At 45.2% G+C, this 17,080-nt stretch overlaps 1 protein-coding gene across 1 annotated transcript in view; it reads left to right on the forward strand.

The window, feature by feature from the left end:
* spag17 (sperm associated antigen 17) overlaps positions 1-17,080 on the forward strand; it is a 55,624-nt gene that overhangs the window by 24,519 nt on the left and 14,025 nt on the right. Inside the window, exons 24-38 of the mRNA XM_036951398.1 lie at positions 1,783-1,949; positions 2,445-2,586; positions 4,222-4,439; positions 4,625-4,772; positions 5,999-6,153; positions 6,346-6,543; positions 7,272-7,414; positions 7,571-7,701; positions 8,161-8,294; positions 8,517-8,699; positions 11,385-11,498; positions 12,932-12,980; positions 13,108-13,192; positions 14,210-14,263; positions 15,564-15,666. Of these exons, the coding sequence (XP_036807293.1) occupies positions 1,783-1,949; positions 2,445-2,586; positions 4,222-4,439; positions 4,625-4,772; positions 5,999-6,153; positions 6,346-6,543; positions 7,272-7,414; positions 7,571-7,701; positions 8,161-8,294; positions 8,517-8,699; positions 11,385-11,498; positions 12,932-12,980; positions 13,108-13,192; positions 14,210-14,263; positions 15,564-15,666 (2,024 nt within the window). The remainder of the gene's footprint in view (positions 1-1,782; positions 1,950-2,444; positions 2,587-4,221; positions 4,440-4,624; positions 4,773-5,998; positions 6,154-6,345; positions 6,544-7,271; positions 7,415-7,570; positions 7,702-8,160; positions 8,295-8,516; positions 8,700-11,384; positions 11,499-12,931; positions 12,981-13,107; positions 13,193-14,209; positions 14,264-15,563; positions 15,667-17,080) is intronic.

Here is a 17,080-nt window from a genome sequence, read left to right on the forward strand (position 1 = left end):
GTCCAGACAGTGTATGTGTGTGTCCAGACAGTGTATGTGTGTGTCCAGACAGTGTATGTGTGTGTGTCCAGACTGTGTGTGTGTGTGTCCAGACTGTGTGTGTGTGTGTCCAGACAGTTTGTGTGTGTGTGTCCATACAGTGTATGTGTGTGTGTGTGTCCAGACAGTGTATGTGTGTGTGTCCAGACAGTGTGTGTGTGTGTCCAGACAGTGTATGTGTGTGTCCAGACAGTGTATGTGTGTGTCCAGACAGTGTATGTGTGTGTCCAGACAGTGTATGTGTGTGTGTCCAGACAGTGTATGTGTGTGTGTGTGTCCAGACAGTGTGTGTGTGTGTCCAGACAGTTTATGTGTGTGTCCAGACAGTGTATGTGTGTGTCCAGACAGTGTATGTGTGTGTGTCCAGACAGTTTGTGTGTGTGTGTCCATACAGTGTATGTGTGTGTGTGTCCAGACAGTGTATGTGTGTGTGTCCAGACAGTGTGTGTGTGTGTCCAGACAGTGTGTGTGTGTGTCCAGACAGTGTGTGTGTGTGTCCAGACAGTGTATGTGTGTGTCCAGACAGTGTATGTGTGTGTCCAGACAGTGTATGTGTGTGTCCAGACAGTGTATGTGTGTGTGTCCAGACAGTGTATATGTGTGTGTGTGTCCAGACAGTGTATGTGTGTGTCCAGACAGTGTATGTGTGTGTGTCCAGACAGTGTATGTGTGTGTGTCCAGACAGTGTATGTGTGTGTGTCCAGACAGTGTATGTGTGTGTGTGTGTGTCCAGACAGTGTATGTGTGTGTCCAGACAGTGTATGTGTGTGTGTCCAGACAGTGTATGTGTGTGTGTCCAGACAGTGTATGTGTGTGTGTCCAGACAGTGTATGTGTGTGTGTGTGTCCAGACAGTGTATGTGTGTGTGTGTCCAGACAGTGTATGTGTGTGTCCAGACAGTATGTGTGTGTGTCCAGACAGTGTATGTGTGTGTGTCCAGACAGTGTGTGTGTGTGTCCAGACAGTGTGTGTGTGTGTGTGTGTGTCCAGACAGTGTGTGTGTGTGTGTGTGTCCAGACAGTGTATGTGTGTGTGTCCAGACAGTGTATGTGTGTGTGTCCAGACAGTGTATGTGTGTGTGTCCAGACTGTGTGTGTGTGTGTCCAGACAGTTTGTGTGTGTGTGTCCATACAGTGTATGTGTGTGTGTGTGTCCAGACAGTGTATGTGTGTGTGTCCAGACAGTGTGTGTGTGTATCCAGACAGTGTGTGTGTAACTGTAGTTTTGGTTACTGTAGGCAGTACTCCAGAGGGTCAGTGTGTGTGTGTGTAACTGTCGTTTTGGTTACTGTAGGCAGTACTCCAGAGGGTCAGTGTGTGTGTGTGTGTAACTGTAGTTTTGGTTACTATAGGCAGTACTCCAGAGGGTCAGTGTGTGTGTGTGTAACTGTCGTTTTGGTTACTGTAGGCAGTACTCCAGAGGGTCAGTGTGTGTGTGTGTAACTGTAGTTTTGGTTACTATAGGCAGTACTCCAGAGGGTCAGTGTGTGTGTGTGTAACTGTCGTTTTGGTTACTGTAGGCAGTACTCCAGAGGGTCAGTGTGTGTGTGTAACTGTAGTTTTGGTTACTGTAGGCAGTACTCCAGAGGGTCAGTGTGTGTGTGTGTGTGTGTAACTGTAGTTTTGGTTACTATAGGCAGTACTCCAGAGGGTCAGTGTGTGTGTGTATAACTGTAGTTTTGGTTACTGTAGGCAGTACTCCAGAGGGTCAGTGTGTGTGTAACTGTAGTTTTGGTTACTATAGGCAGTACTCCAGAGGGTCAGTGTGTGTTGGTGAGACAGACTTTCCCCCTACACTGCAGTGACAGTAGGGAGCCTCACCTCACAGACCCATCGTTACACAGTGAGTTGTCTAGGGTCATCACTGGTCAGGGCACCGTGGTCAAGTACATGAGAGACGGATCAACACAGGTACTGGCAAACACAATACACACACACACACACACACACACACACATTAAGCTCCTCCCTCCTGGCAAACACAATACACACAGACAAACACACACACACTAAGCTCCTCCCTCCTGGCAAACACAATACTTACACACACACACACACACACACACACCAACACATTAAGCTCCTCCCTCCCCACTTTATATAATGTTTACATACCCTACACTACTCATCTCATATGCATATACTGTACTCTATACCATCTACTGCATCTTGCCTATGCTGCGCGGCCATCGCTCATCCATATATTTATATGTACATATTCTTATTCGTTCCTTTACACTTGTAAGGTAGTTGTTGTGAAATTGTGTTGTGAAATTGTTAGGTTAGATTACTTGTTAGATATTACTGCATGTTCGGAACTAGAAGCACAAGCATTTCACTACACTCGCATTAACATCTTTTAACCGTGTGTATGTGACCAATAAGATTTGATTTGTCTCTGTGTAGGTGCTGTTTGCAGACGGTTCAGTCAGTAGCAGTACAGACTCAGGACCCATCATCTCCTCTCCTCCTGAACCCCCTGCGAAGGAGGAAGAGGTAGTGAAGGAGACTCCGATACCGGAGAGAAAAGACAGCAAGGACAAGAAGGGTAATCACATCTCTAACAAATCATATGGACCTTGATTTATATCCGTAGGTCTTTTATACAGAACCAGTCAAAACCTACTCCTTCCAAGGGGTTTTCTTTATTTTGACTTTTGTTCTATATTGTAGAATAATAGTGAAGACATCACAACTATGAAATAACACATATGGAATCATGTAGTAACCAAAAAAGTGTTAAACAGATCAAAATATATTTTCTATTTAAGATTCTTCAAAGTAGCCACCGTTTGCATTGCTGACAGCTTTGCACACTCTTGGCATTCTCTCAACCAGGTTCATGAGGTAGTCACCTGCAATGCATTTCAATTGACAGGTGTGCATTGTTGAAAGTTAATTTGTGGAATTTCTTTCCTTAATGCATTTGAGCCAATCAGTTGTGTTGTGACAAGGTAGGGGTGGTATACAGAAGATAGCCCTAATTGGTAAAAGACCACGTCCATTTTATGGAAAGAACAGCTAAAATAAGCAAAGAGAAACGACAGTCCATCATTACTTTAAGATGTGAAGGTCAGTCAATACGGAACATTTCAAGAACTTTCAAAGTTTCTTCAAGTGCAGTCGCAAAAACCATCAAGCTCTATGATGAAACTGGCTCTCATGAGGACCACCACAGGAAAGGAAGACCCAGAGGTACTTCTGCTGTAGGATAAGTTCATTAGAGTTACCAGCCACTACTAAAGGACACCGATAAGAAGAAGAGACTTGCTTGGGTCAAGAAACACAAGCAAGGGACATTAGACCGGTGGAAATCTGTCCTTTGGTCTGATGAGTCCAAATTTCAGATTTTTGGTTCCAACTGCTGTGTCTTTGTGAGATGTAGAGTAGGTGAACGGATTATCTCAGCATGTGTGGTTCCCACCGTGAAGCATGGAGGAGGAGGTGTGATGGTGTGGGGGTGCTTTGCTGGTGACACTGTCTGTGATTTATTTAGGATTCAAGGCACACTTAACCAGCATGGTCACCACAGCATTCTGCAGTGATATGCAATCCCATCTGGTTTGCGCTTAGTGGGACTATCTTTTTCAACAGGACAATGACCCAAAACACACCTCCAGGCTGTGTAAGGTCTATTAGACCAAGGAGAGTGATGGAGTGCTGCATCAGATGACCTGGCCTCCACAATCACCTGACCTCAAACCATTCCAGGTGGTTTGGGATGAGTTGGACTGCAGAGTGAAGGAAAAGCAGCCAACAAGTGCTCAGCGCATGTGGGAACTCCTTCAAGACGCTTGGAAAATAATTCCTCATGAAGCTGGTTGAGAAAATGCCAAGAGTGTGCAAAGCTGTCATCAAGGCAAAGGGTGGCTACATAGAAGAATCTAAAATATGAAATAGATTTTGATTTGTTTAACACTTTTTTGGTTACTACATGATTCTATATGTGTTATTTCATAGTTTTGATGTCTTCACTATTTATCTACAATAGTAAAAAATAAACAAAACCCTGGGAAAAGTAGGTGTGTCCAAACTTCAGACTGGTACTGTATATTTGATTTGTCTTCCTATTAGACCTTTACTGTGTCAGTCTGAAATCTATTGGCTTCACAACCTTTAATGTTGTTGAGTATCGGTGCTTGAGAAAGACAAAGGGGAGATGAGGGGTTGTGTGTCTGGGCAGGTAAACTGGGTTCCAAGCAGAGCCTGGGGGCTGACCAGAGTCAGAGTGACCCAGAGCCCAGGGAGGAGCAGAGGTCGTCAGACAACACCCAGGGCAGACAGGGGGTCTGTTGGGTCACCACCAGCCCCTCCGGACACAGAGTAGCCACCATGGGGGACCAGACCACAGACCCTGGCCCGGTCCTGGCCTTCAGAGCCACAGACCCTGTCAGCCAAACTGTGAGCATACGAACCAGCAACATGGTTTGCTAACATCGTGGTTGGTAATAACACATTTGAGTTTTCTCACGACCTTTTGCAAAAGTCCAAAATGGTTAGCTGATACTCTGAAGGTGTCAACATTTTGACTTCCTACACGTGTGATATGTAAAAGTAGCTCTTCTGCCTTGTCTCTGTGTGAGCAGGTTGTTATCACCCGGGAGGACAAGGTGATGTCTGTGCTGGACAGAGACGGGACGGTGATCGTCGACCATGCAGACGGAACCAGGATCACTACCCTGTACCAGGAGAGAGAGGCTCTCAGTGGGTGGTGCCAGGAACACATTAGCACAGGTTAAAGGCTAACTGCTAAATGGTCTGATACAGGTTAAAGGCTATACTACTAACTTGTCTAATACATTAGTAGTGTATATTATGTGTTACCAGGACAGAGACAACAGTGTGTGTAGGAAGGATAGTTCATGGTGTGATAATGTCTACGTTGTGTTACCAGGACAGTTCATGGTGTGATAATGTCTATGTTGTGTTACCAGGACAGTTCATGGTGTGATAATGTCTACGTTGTGTTACCAGGACAGAGACAACAGTGTGTGTAGGAAGGATGGTTCATGGTGTGATAATGTCTACGTTGTGTTACCAGGACAGAGACAACAGTGTGTGTAGGAAGGATGGTTCATGGTGTGATAATGTCTACGTTGTGTTACCAGGACAGAGACAACAGTGTGTGTAGGAAGGATGGTTCGTGGTGTGATAATGTCTACGTTGTGTTACCAGGACAGAGACAACAGTGTGTGTAGGAAGGATGGTTCATGGTGTGATAATGTCTACGTTGTGTTACCAGGACAGAGACAACAGTGTGTAGGAAGGATAGTTCATGGTGTGATAATGTCTACATTGTGTTACCAGGACAGAGACAACAGTGTGTGTAGGAAGGATAGTTCATGGTGTGATAATGTCTACGTTGTGTTACCAGGGGAGAGATGCAACAGTGTGTAGGAAGGATGGTTCATGGTGTGATAATGTCTACGTTGTGTTACCAGGGGAGAGATGCAGCAGTGTGTAGGAAGGATAGTTCATGGTGTGATAATGTCTACGTTGTGTTACCAGGGGAGAGGTCCAGCAGTGTGTGTCATAAGGAGAAGGTGGTGATGGTGTGATAATGTAGACGTTGTGTTACCAGGACAGTTCATGGTGTGATAATGTCTATGTTGTGTTACCAGGACAGTTCATGGTGTGATAATGTCTATGTTGTGTTACCAGGGGAGAGGTCCAGCAGTGGGTGTCATAAGGAGAAGGTGGTGATGGTGTGATAATGTCTACGTTGTGTTACCAGGACAGTTCATGGTGTGATAATGTCTATGTTGTGTTACCAGGACAGTTCATGGTGTGATAATGTCTACGTTGTGTTACCAGGGGAGAGGTCCAGCAGTGGGTGTCATAAGGAGAAGGTGGTGATGGTGTGATAATGTAGACGTTGTGTTACCAGGGGAGAGGTCCAGCAGTGGGTGTCATAAGGAGAAGGTGGTGATGGTGTGATAATGTCTACGTTGTGTTACCAGGGGAGAGGTCCAGCAGTGGGTGTCATAAGGAGAAGGTGGTGATGGTGGAGCGCCTGGGGTTTGCCACGGTAACCATGTTCGGCGAGGGCAGGTCCTGCAACGTGTTCTTTGGAGACGGGAGCGTCGTCACCGCCACCTGCGACGGAGCGTACCAAGTAAGAGAAACCGGGGGTGAATGTTACTAGTCCTTCCTCCATTCCTCCCGTTGTCTTCCCACCTTCTCCTCATAACGTGGAGAGCATCGGAGGAGGAGATCCACGCTTCCTTTCATGAGTCGAGCAAATGACTGTGTTCTGAGGTTCTATATTCATTCTGGGTGACTCTCCGTGTCCCCGTGTGCCCTCTAGGTGTACCCGTCCAGTGTAGGTCTGCTGTTCATCAACCAGGACGGTAGTTGTGTGTACACGTCAGACCCTGAACACAGCCCAACCCTGAGTCTGGCCAGCTGGAGTCCCAGAGAGCAGCCAGGCAGCTACAGGATGAACCACACCTCCACCTCAGACACACTGTGTGAGGTCACAGACCACCACGGGAACCTCTTCCAGGTGGGTCGGCTCTGTATGACATTCCTGTTCCCTTCTTATAGTCTGGTCCCAGATCTGTTTGTGTTGTCTTGCCATTTGGCTTGATGATGACCATAGGAGTTGGCCAGACAGCACAAACAGATCTGGGACCAGGGCATAAGGCGCTGACCATAACTTGAGCACTATATAAGGCAGTTTGTTTTCCCATCAGGCCAAGTGTTCAGAGGATTATCGTACGATACACTGAACTCTGCCAGCCCCGGGAATTTACATTTTGGAAACTTGTTTGACAACGTGAATTAGGAAACATCACTGTAGGATTCCTAGGGCATGTGTAGGGCATGTGTAGTGCATGTGTAGGGCATGTGTAGGGCATGTGTAGGGCATGTGTAGGGCATGTTTAGGGCATGTGTAGTGCATGTGTAGTGCATATGTAGTGCATGTGTAGTGCATGTGTAGGGCATGTGTAGTGCATGTGTAGTGCATGTGTAGTGCATGTGTAGGGCATGTGTAGGGCATGTGTAGGGCATGTGTAGGACATGTGTAGGGCATGTGTAGGGCATGTGTAGGACATGTGTAGGACATGTGTAGGGCATGTGTAGGACATGTGTAGGGCATGTGTAGGACATGTGTAGGACATGTGTAGGGCATGTGTAGGGCATGTGTAGGACATGTGTAGGGCATGTGTAGGGCATGTGTAGGCCATGGTGGAGTTATAGTGACAGTGTATCAAATGGTGCTGTGTGGAGGTGATGAAGGATGGCCAGGCATCAGTGGAGATCTCTAGCCCTCTGGACAGCAGAGTGGAGGAGGAGGAGGAGGAGGAGGGAGGGCTGCCAGAAGAGAGAGAGCTGGCCAAGCATTCTATTGGACGTAAAGTCCACATTCCCAGGTAGGCTTCAGTAACTCTGCTCCTCATCTGTACAGTATGACTCCTTTTTCATTCCAATGTCCCCCAGTTAGGCACCTTTTAACCCTTTTAGTGTGCAAGCTGGGCTGAAGCATGATGGGTACTCTCTCATTCTCTATATCCATAATAAACTCCCAGGTTGTTCATGGCCCATGAGGACGGTTCAGGCACAGAGCTGCTGCACTCTCAGACAGTAGAGGAACGTTTGTATGAGGACTACTCTGACCCTGCTGTCGCCCTGCTTAAAGAACCCCTCCCAGACCTACAGGGTAGGATTCTGTTCATTACTCTACCTCCATAGACCTGTGTTCCTCCTGGTCTACCCATAGACACGTCTGTGGTCTCCTCCCAGACCTTCAGGGTAGGATTCTGTTCATTACTCTACCTCCATAGACCTGTGTTCCTCCTGGTCTACCCATAGACACGTCTGTGGTCTCCTCCTAGACCTACAGGGTAGGATTCTGTTCATTACTCTACCTCCATAGACCTGTGTTCCTCCTGGTCTACCCATAGACACGTCTGTGGTCTCCTCCCAGACCTTCAGGGTAGGATTCTGTTCATTACTCTACCTCCATAGACCTGTGTTCCTCCTGGTCTACCCATAGACACGTCTGTGGTCTCCTCCCAGACCTTCAGGGTAGGATTCTGTTCATTACTCTACCTCCATAGACCTGTGTTCCTCCTGGTCTACCCATAGACACGTCTGTGGTCTCCTCCCTGTCCTGCAGGTGTGCTGGGTATAGCGGTGCTGAGACCCTCTCGTCAGGATGTGTGGTCCAGATGGGTCATGCAGAAACAAAACAAGGACATCATCCCCACCAACCTCAAGTCCCGTCGCTGGGACAACTTCCCCTCAGTAGAGGTAGACTGAGAAAATCAAAGAGAAAATGCAGTTGAAATAGACGCATAATGTATTAGCAAATCATGCTAGTTTTCACGTGTACTTGAATTTAAGGTCATTTATACATGGTCAAAACACACTTTAGTCATATGGTTTGATGATACCTTAAAATGTAAATAAATAAATAAATCTACTTTATCCCCTAAAAACATTCTTTAAACATCTACTGTAACCCCGCCCCAGAGGAAGACGCCAGGTCCTCTGTTCGGGACCACCCTGGGCCGGGGTCTGACCCTGAGAGAGAAGCCTGTTTCTGAGGCCTGTAGGCCCGTGCTGAGCTGTCCTGATACCCTGGAGGTCCGACAGCTGCTCCAGTACCAGCCAGTCAGCAGACAGCTCCGCAGGACTCTGGAGACTCGCCTCAAGGTGCAGCTCTGCAGCTCATCTCACTGTCCTGTGTGTATTCTACAAGGCAGTCTCCATTACAGCAGCCTTAACCCAGTGTACCAGCAGATACAGTCCCATGTCTGGCCATAATAATAATCAGCATTTGGTGGGGGATTATATTTGTCCTTTTTCACACATGTACCAGTGTGTATTATACACATGTGAATTGGAGATCTGTTTTTGTTGCATATCCCAACTCCCCCTGAGACAATTAGGGTTAAGTGCCTTACTCAAGAGCACAGCTCAGGGATTCGAACCAGAGACCTTTCAGTAACTGACCCAATGCACTAACTGCTAGGCTACCTTAATATAGATGTTCTATCATAACATGCATGTGTTTGGTATGCGGTGTAATCTGTATGTCAACATGTGTTTGGTATGGGGTGTACTCTGTATGTCACCATGTGTTTGGTATGCAGTGTAATCTGTATGTCAACATGTGTTTGGTATGCAGTGTAATCTGTATGTCAACATGTGTTTGGTATGGGGTGTACTCTGTATGTCACCATGTGTTTGGTATGCAGTGTAATCTGTATGTCATCATGTGTTTGGTATGGGGTGTAATCTGTATGTCAACATGTGTTTGGTATGCAGTGTAATCTGTATGTCATCATGTGTTTGGTATGGGGTGTAATCTGTATGTCAACATGTGTTTGGTATGCGGTGTAATCTGTATGTCAACATGTGTTTGGTATGGGGTGTACTCTGTATGTCACCATGTGTTTGGTATGCAGTGTACTCTGTATGTCACCATGTGTTTGGTATGCAGTGTAATCTGTATGTCATCATGTGTTTGGTATGGGGTGTAATCTGTATGTCAACATGTGTTTGGTATGCAGTGTAATCTGTATGTCATCATGTGTTTGGTATGCAGTGTAATCTGTATGTCACCATGTGTTTGGTATGCGGTGTAATCTGTATGTCAACATGTGTTTGGTATGCAGTGTAATCTGTATGTCAACATGTGTTTGGTATGCGCTGTAATCTGTATGTCAACATGTGTTTGGTATGGGGTGTACTCTGTATGTCAACATGTGTTTGGTATGCAGTGTAATCTGTATGTCAACATGTGTTTGGTATGGGGTGTAATCTGTATGTCAACATGTGTTTGGTATGGGGTGTAATCTGTATGTCAACATGTGTTTGGTATGCGGTGTAATCTGTATGTCAACATGTGTTTGGTATGCAGTGTAATCTGTATGTCAACATGTGTTTGGTATGCAGTGTAATCTGTATGTCAACATGTGTTTGGTATGCAGTGTAATCTGTATGTCAACATGTGTTTGGTATGCAGTGTAATCTGTATGTCAACATGTGTTTGGTATGGGGTGTAATCTGTATGTCAACATGTGTTTGGTATGCGGTGTAATCTGTATGTCAACATGTGTTTGGTATGGGGTGTAATCTGTATGTCAACATGTGTTTGGTATGGGGTGTAATCTGTATGTCAACATGTGGTTGGTATGCGGTGTAATCTGTATGTCAACATGTGTTTGGTATGGGGTGTAATCTGTATGTCAACATGTGTTTGGTATGCGGTGTAATCTGTATGTCAACATGTGTTTGGTATGGGGTGTAATCTGTATGTCAACATGTGTTTGGTATGCTGTGTAATCTGTATGTCAACATGTGTTTGGTATGCAGTGTAATCTGTATGTCAACATGTGTTTGGTATGCGGTGTAATCTGTATGTCAACATGTGTTTGGTTTGCAGTGTAATCTGTATGTCAACATGTGTTTGGTATGCGGTGTAATCTGTATGTCAACATGTGTTTGGTATGCAGTGTAATCTGTATGTCAACATGTGTTTGGTATGCAGTGTAATCTGTATGTCAACATGTGGTCCTCCTCCTGTACCTGGTCCTCCTCCTGTACCTGGTCCTCCTCCTGTACCTGGTCCTCCTCCTGTACCTGGTCCTCCTCCTGTACCTGGTCCTCCTCCTGTACCTGGTCCTGTCTCAACATGTGGTCCTTCTCCTCCTGTACCTGGTCCTGTCTCAACATGTGGTCCTCCTCCTCCTGTACCTGGTCCTCCTCCTGTACCTGGTCCTGTCTCAACATGTGGTCCTCCTCCTCCTGTACCTGGTCCTCCTCCTGTACCTGGTCCTGTCTCAACATGTGGTCCTCCTCCTCCTGTACCTGGTCCTCCTCCTGTACCTGGTCCTCCTCCTCCTGTACCTGGTCCTGTCTCAACATGTTGTCCTCCTCCTCCTGTACATGGTCCTCCTCCTGTACCTGGTCCTGTCTCAACATGTGGTCCTCCTCCTCCTGTACCTGGTCCTGTCTCAACATGTGGTCCTCCTCCTGTACCTGGTCCTCCTCCTGTACCTGGTCATGTCTCAACATGTGGTCCTCCTCCTCCTGTACCTGGTCCTCCTCCTGTACCTGGTCCTGTCTCAACATGTGGTCCTCCTCCTCCTGTACCTGGTCCTGTCTCAACATGTTGTCCTCCTCCTCCTGTACCTGGTCCTGTCTCAACATGTTGTCCTCCTCCTCCTGTACCTGGTCCTCCTCCTGTACCTGGTCCTGTCTCAACATGTTGTCCTCCTCCTCCTGTACCTGGTCCTCCTCCTGTACCTGGTCCTGTCTCAACATGTAGTCCTCCTCCTCCTGTACCTGGTCCTGTCTCAACATGTTGTCCTCCTCCTGTACCTGGTATTGTAGGAGTACATGGAGCAGGTTATCCAGAGAGAGAACCTGACAGAGAAGATGCAGCTGAATGACCCTCGTACTGAGGAGGAGAAGATCCACGCTGCTGACCTGCTCAAACTGGCCCTGGTCAGTCAGTACACACACACACACACACACACACACACACACACACACACACACACACACACACACACACACACACAGAAGGAGGAGAAGGTCCACGCTACTGACCTGATTAAATATGTCCAAATTACTCAGGTGCTGTAGTATTCTGTTATTCAGGTGCTGTAGTGTTCTGTTACTCAGGTACTGTAGTATTCTGTTATTCAGGTGCTGTAGTGTTCTGTTACTCAGGTACTGTAGTATTCTGTTACTCAGGTGCTGTAGTGTTCTGTTACTCGGGTGCTGTAGTATTCTGTTACTCAGGTGATGTAGTGTTCTGTTACTCAGGTGCTGTAGTGTTCTGTTACTCAGGTGCTGTCGTGTTCTGTTACTTGGGTGCTGTAGTATTCTGTTACTCAGGTGCTGTCGTGTTCTGTTACTTGGGTGCTGTAGTATTCTGTTACTCAGGTGATGTAGTGTTCTGTTACTCAGGTGCTGTAGTGTTCTGTTACTCAGGTGCTGTCGTGTTCTGTTACTTGGGTGCTATAGTATTCTGTTAGTCAGGTGCTGTCGTGTTCTGTTACTTGGGTGCTGTAGTATTCTGTTACTCAGGTGCTGTAGTATTATGTTACTCAGGTGCTGTAGTGTTCTGTTACTCGGTTGATGTAGTGTTCTGTTACTCAGGTGCTGTAGTGTTCTGTTACTCAGGTGCCGTAGTATTCTGTTACTCGGGTGCTGTAGAATTCTGTTACTCAGGTGCTGTAGTATTCTGTTACTCGGGTGCTGTAGTATTCTGTTACTCAGGTGCTGTAGTATTGTGTTACTCGGGTGCTGTAGTATTCTGTTACTCAGGTGCTGTAGTGTTCTGTTACTCAGGTGCTGTAGTATTCTGTTACTCAGGTGCTGTAGTGTTCTGTTACTCAGGTGCTGTAGTATTCTGTTAGTCAGGTGCTGTCGTGTTCTGTTACTTGGGTGCTGTAGTATTCTGTTACTCAGGTGATGTAGTGTTCTGTTACTCAGGTGCTGTAGTGTTCTGTTACTCAGGTGCTGTCGTGTTCTGTTACTTGGGTGCTATAGTATTCTGTTACTCAGGTGCTGTAGTATTATGTTACTCAGGTGCTGTAGTATTCTGTTACTCAGGTGCTGTAGTATTCTGTTACTCAGGTGATGTAGTATTATGTTACTCAGGTGCTGTAGTGTTCTGTTACTCGGTTGATGTAGTGTTCTGTTACTCAGGTGATGTAGTATTATGTTACTCAGGTGCTGTAGTGTTCTGTTACTCAGGTGCTGTAGTATTCTGTTACTCAGGTGCTGTAGTATTCTGTTACTCAGGTGCTGTAGTATTATTTTACTTGGGTGCTGTAGTATTCTGTTACTTGGGTGCTGTAGTATTGTGTTACTCGGGTGCTGTAGTATTCTGTTACTCTGTGACACCATGTGCATTTCTTCCTCCTCAGTCACTTCCAGAGTCAGAGCACCCCACTATAGAGAACAGAATCTGCCCCGGTGAGTCCTTCATTTTGGCGTGGCACTTTATGGGGCTTGGAGATGATTTCCTAGCTGTAGCAATGAATTGGATAAGGGAAAGGAATGGTGAGTTGAATAGGGAGTGTTTGTGTTTGTTCCACCTCAGTGGATGCAGCCACCCTGTACATCCAGGCAGTGAAGACTCCAGCCCTGCAGACTGAGGCCTCGCTCTCAGAGAAACACACAAACAGGTGAGTCAGAACTAGCCTGGTCCTAGATCAGTATCATAACTAGCCTGGTCCTAGAGCAGTATCATCACTAGCCTGGTCCTAGATCAGTATCATAACTAGCCTGGTCCTAGATCAGTATCCTAACTAGCCTGGTCCTATATCAGTATCATAACTAGCCTGGTCCTATATCAGTATCATAACTAGCCTGGTCCTAGATCAGTATCATAACTAGCCTGGTCCTAGATCAGTATCATAACTAGCCTGGTCCTAGATCAGTATCATAACTAGCCTGGTCCTAGATCAGTATCATAACTAGCCTGGTCCTAGATCAGTATAATAACTAGCCTGGTCCTAGATCAGTATCATAACTAGCCTGGTCCTAGATCAGTATCATAACTAGCCTGGTCCTAGATCAGTATAATAACTAGCCTGGTCCTAGATCAGTATAATAACTAGCCCGGTCCTAGATCAGTATAATAACTAGCCTGTTCCTAGATCAGTATCATAACTAGCCTGGTCCTAGATCAGTATCATAACTAGCCTGGTCCTAGATCAGTATCATAACTAGCCTGGTCCTAGATCAGTATAATAACTAGCCTGGTCCTAGATCAGTATCATAACTAGCCTGGTCCTAGATCAGTATCATAACTAACCTGGTCTTAGATCAGTATCATAACTAACCTGGTCCTAGATCAGTATCATAACTAACCTGGTCTTAGATCAGTATCCTAACTAGCCTGGTCCTAGATCAGTATCATAACTAGCCTGGTCCTAGATCAGTATCATAACTAGCCTGGTCCTAGATCAGTATAATAACTAACCTGGTCCTAGATCAGTATCATAACTAACCTGGTCCTAGATCAGTATCATAACTAACCAGATCTTAGATCTGTAGATCATATTTATCATGAGTCTCTGATTAGTAGCTATCTTATTTTCCCTGTACTAATGGGTTTAGTTAAACTATGAACATAAATATCGACAGCTTTGAACCTTTTCCATTATCTTCTCATCATATTACAATCTCCTGTTTTACAGCTTCAGAGAAGAGGCAAAGGATATTATGTGGAAGAGCAGGATAGAGCAACACAGGTAACAATGTGGAAGAGCAGGATAGAGCAACACAGGTAACTATGTGGAAGAGCAGGATAGAGCAACACAGGTAACTATGTGGAAGAGCAGGATAGAGCAACACAGGTAACTATGTAGAAGAGCAGGATAGAGCAACACAGGTAACTATGTGGAAGAGCAGGATAGAGCAACACAGGTAACTATGTGGAAGAGCAGGATAGAGCAACACAGGTAACTATGTGGAAGAGCAGGATAGGGCAACACAGGTAACTATGTGGAAGAGCAGGATAGAGCAACACAGGTAACTATGTGGAAGAGCAGGATAGAGCAACACAGGTAACTATGTGGAAGAGCAGGATAGAGCAACACAGGTAACTATGTGGAAGAGCAGGATAGAGCAACACAGGTAACTATGTGGAAGAGCATGATAGAGCAACATAGGTAACTATGTGGAAGAGCAGGATAGAGCAACACAGGTAACTATGTGGAAGAGCAGGATAGAGCAACACAGGTAACTATGTGGAAGAGCAGGTTAGAGCAACACAGGTAACTATGTGGAAGAGCATGATAGAGCAACACAGGTAACTATGTGGAAGAGCAGGATAGAGCAACACAGGTAACTATGTGGAAGAGCAGGATAGAGCAACACAGGTAACTATGTGGAAGAGCAGGATAGAGCAACACAGGTAACTATGTGGAAGAGCAGGATAGAGCAACACAGGAAACTATGTGGAAGAGCATGATAGAGCAACACAGGTAACTATGTGGAAGAGCAGGATAGAGCAACACAGGTAACTATGTGGAAGAGCAGGATAGAGCAACACAGGTAACTATGTGGAAGAGCAGGATAGAGCAACACAGGTAACTATGTGGAAGAGCAGGATAGAGCAACACAGGTAACTATGTGGAAGAGCAGGTTAGAGCAACACAGGTAACTATGTGGAAGAGCAGGATAGAGCAACACAGGTAACTATGTGGAAGAGCAGGATAGAGCAACACAGGTAACTATGTGGAAGAGCAGGATAGAGCAACACAGGTAACTATGTGGAAGAGCAGGATAGAGCAACACAGGAAACTATGTGGAAGAGCATGATAGAGCAACACAGGTAACTATGTGGAAGAGCAGGATAGAGCAACACAGGTAACTATGTGGAAGAGCAGGATAGAGCAACACAGGTAACTATGTGGAAGAGCAGGATAGAGCAACACAGGTAACTAACTAACTGCTCTGTATTATAGAGCTGACATAGTGGACATTCACATCTTTTCCCAGGACAATTTAAGCTATTAATGAATGTTTTAATGTTGCTGTACTGTTCAGACAGGAGCTGGACCAGGAGAAGATTTACAGAGAGGCTCTAAGGAACAGAATCATTCCTCCTTATTTCCACTCAGAGAAAGGAGCAGGTTTCGAGTACTCGGAGGTGACATAGCTTTCTCATCAATGGATTGTAATTCATTACAGCTACGTAATGCCTGTTAACAGTTCCATTGGATTCATTAATACACATCCATTGTCCCACAGCCCAGCCAGTCAATTTATAAACTTCATCTCAACTGGAAAAATGCGTCTAGACAATATTTCCCAATGCTACTAGCCTAGCGTTTGGTTTGGTACAGAGGTGGTTAATATAAGACAATATTTCCCAATGCTACTAGCCTAGCGTTTGGTTTGGTACAGAGGTAGTTAATATAAGACAATATTTCCCAATGCTACTAGCCTAGCGTTTGGTTTGGTACAGAGGTAGTTAATATAAGACAATATTTCCCAATGCTACTAGCCTAGCGTTTGGTTTGGTACAGAGGTGGTTAATATAAGACAATATTTCCCAATGCTACTAGCCTAGCGTTTGGTTTGGTACAGAGGTGGTTAATATAAGACAATATTTCCCAATGCTACTAGCCTAGCGTTTGGTTTGGTACAGAGGTGGTTAATATAAGACAATATTTCCCAATGCTACTAGCCTAGCGTTTGGTTTGGTACAGAGGTGGTTAATATAAGACAATATTTCCCAATGCTACTAGCCTAGCGTTTGGTTTGGTACAGAGGTGGTTAATATAAGACAATATTTCCCAATGCTACTAGCCTAGCGTTTGGTTTGGTACAGAGGTGGTTAATATAAGACAATATTTCCCAATGCTACTAGCCTAGCGTTTGGTTTGGTACAGAGGTGGTTAAATATAAGACAATATTTCCCAATGCTACTAGCCTAGCGTTTGGTTTGGTACAGAGGTGGTTAATATAAGACAATATTTCCCAATGCTACTAGCCTAGCGTTTGGTTTGGTACAGAGGTAGTTAATATAAGACAATATTTCCCAATGCTACTAGCCTAGCGTTTGGTTTGGTACAGAGGTAGTTAATATAAGACAATATTTCCCAATGCTACTAGCCTAGCGTTTGGTTTGGTACAGAGGTGGTTAATATAAGACAATATTTCCCAATGCTACTAGCCTAGCGTTTGGTTTGGTACAGAGGTGGTTAAATATAAGACAATATTTCCCAATGCTACTAGCCTAGCGTTTGGTTTGGTACAGAGGTGGTTAATATAAGACAATATTTCCCAATGCTACTAGCCTAGCGTTTGGTTTGGTACAGAGGTAGTTAATATAAGACAATATTTCCCAATGCTACTAGCCTAGCGTTTGGTTTGGTACAGAGGTGGTTAATATAAGACAATATTTCCCAATGCTACTAGCCTAGCGTTTGGTTTGGTACAGAGGTAGTTAATATAAGACAATATTTCCCAATGCTACTAGCCTAGCGTTTGGTTTGGTACAGAGGTAGTTAATATAAGACAATATTTCCCAATGCTACTAGCCTAGCGTTTGGTTTGGT

This window comes from Oncorhynchus mykiss, chromosome 18 (genome assembly GCF_013265735.2).
Source record: "Oncorhynchus mykiss isolate Arlee chromosome 18, USDA_OmykA_1.1, whole genome shotgun sequence".
Taxonomy (NCBI): Eukaryota; Metazoa; Chordata; class Actinopteri; order Salmoniformes; family Salmonidae; genus Oncorhynchus; species Oncorhynchus mykiss.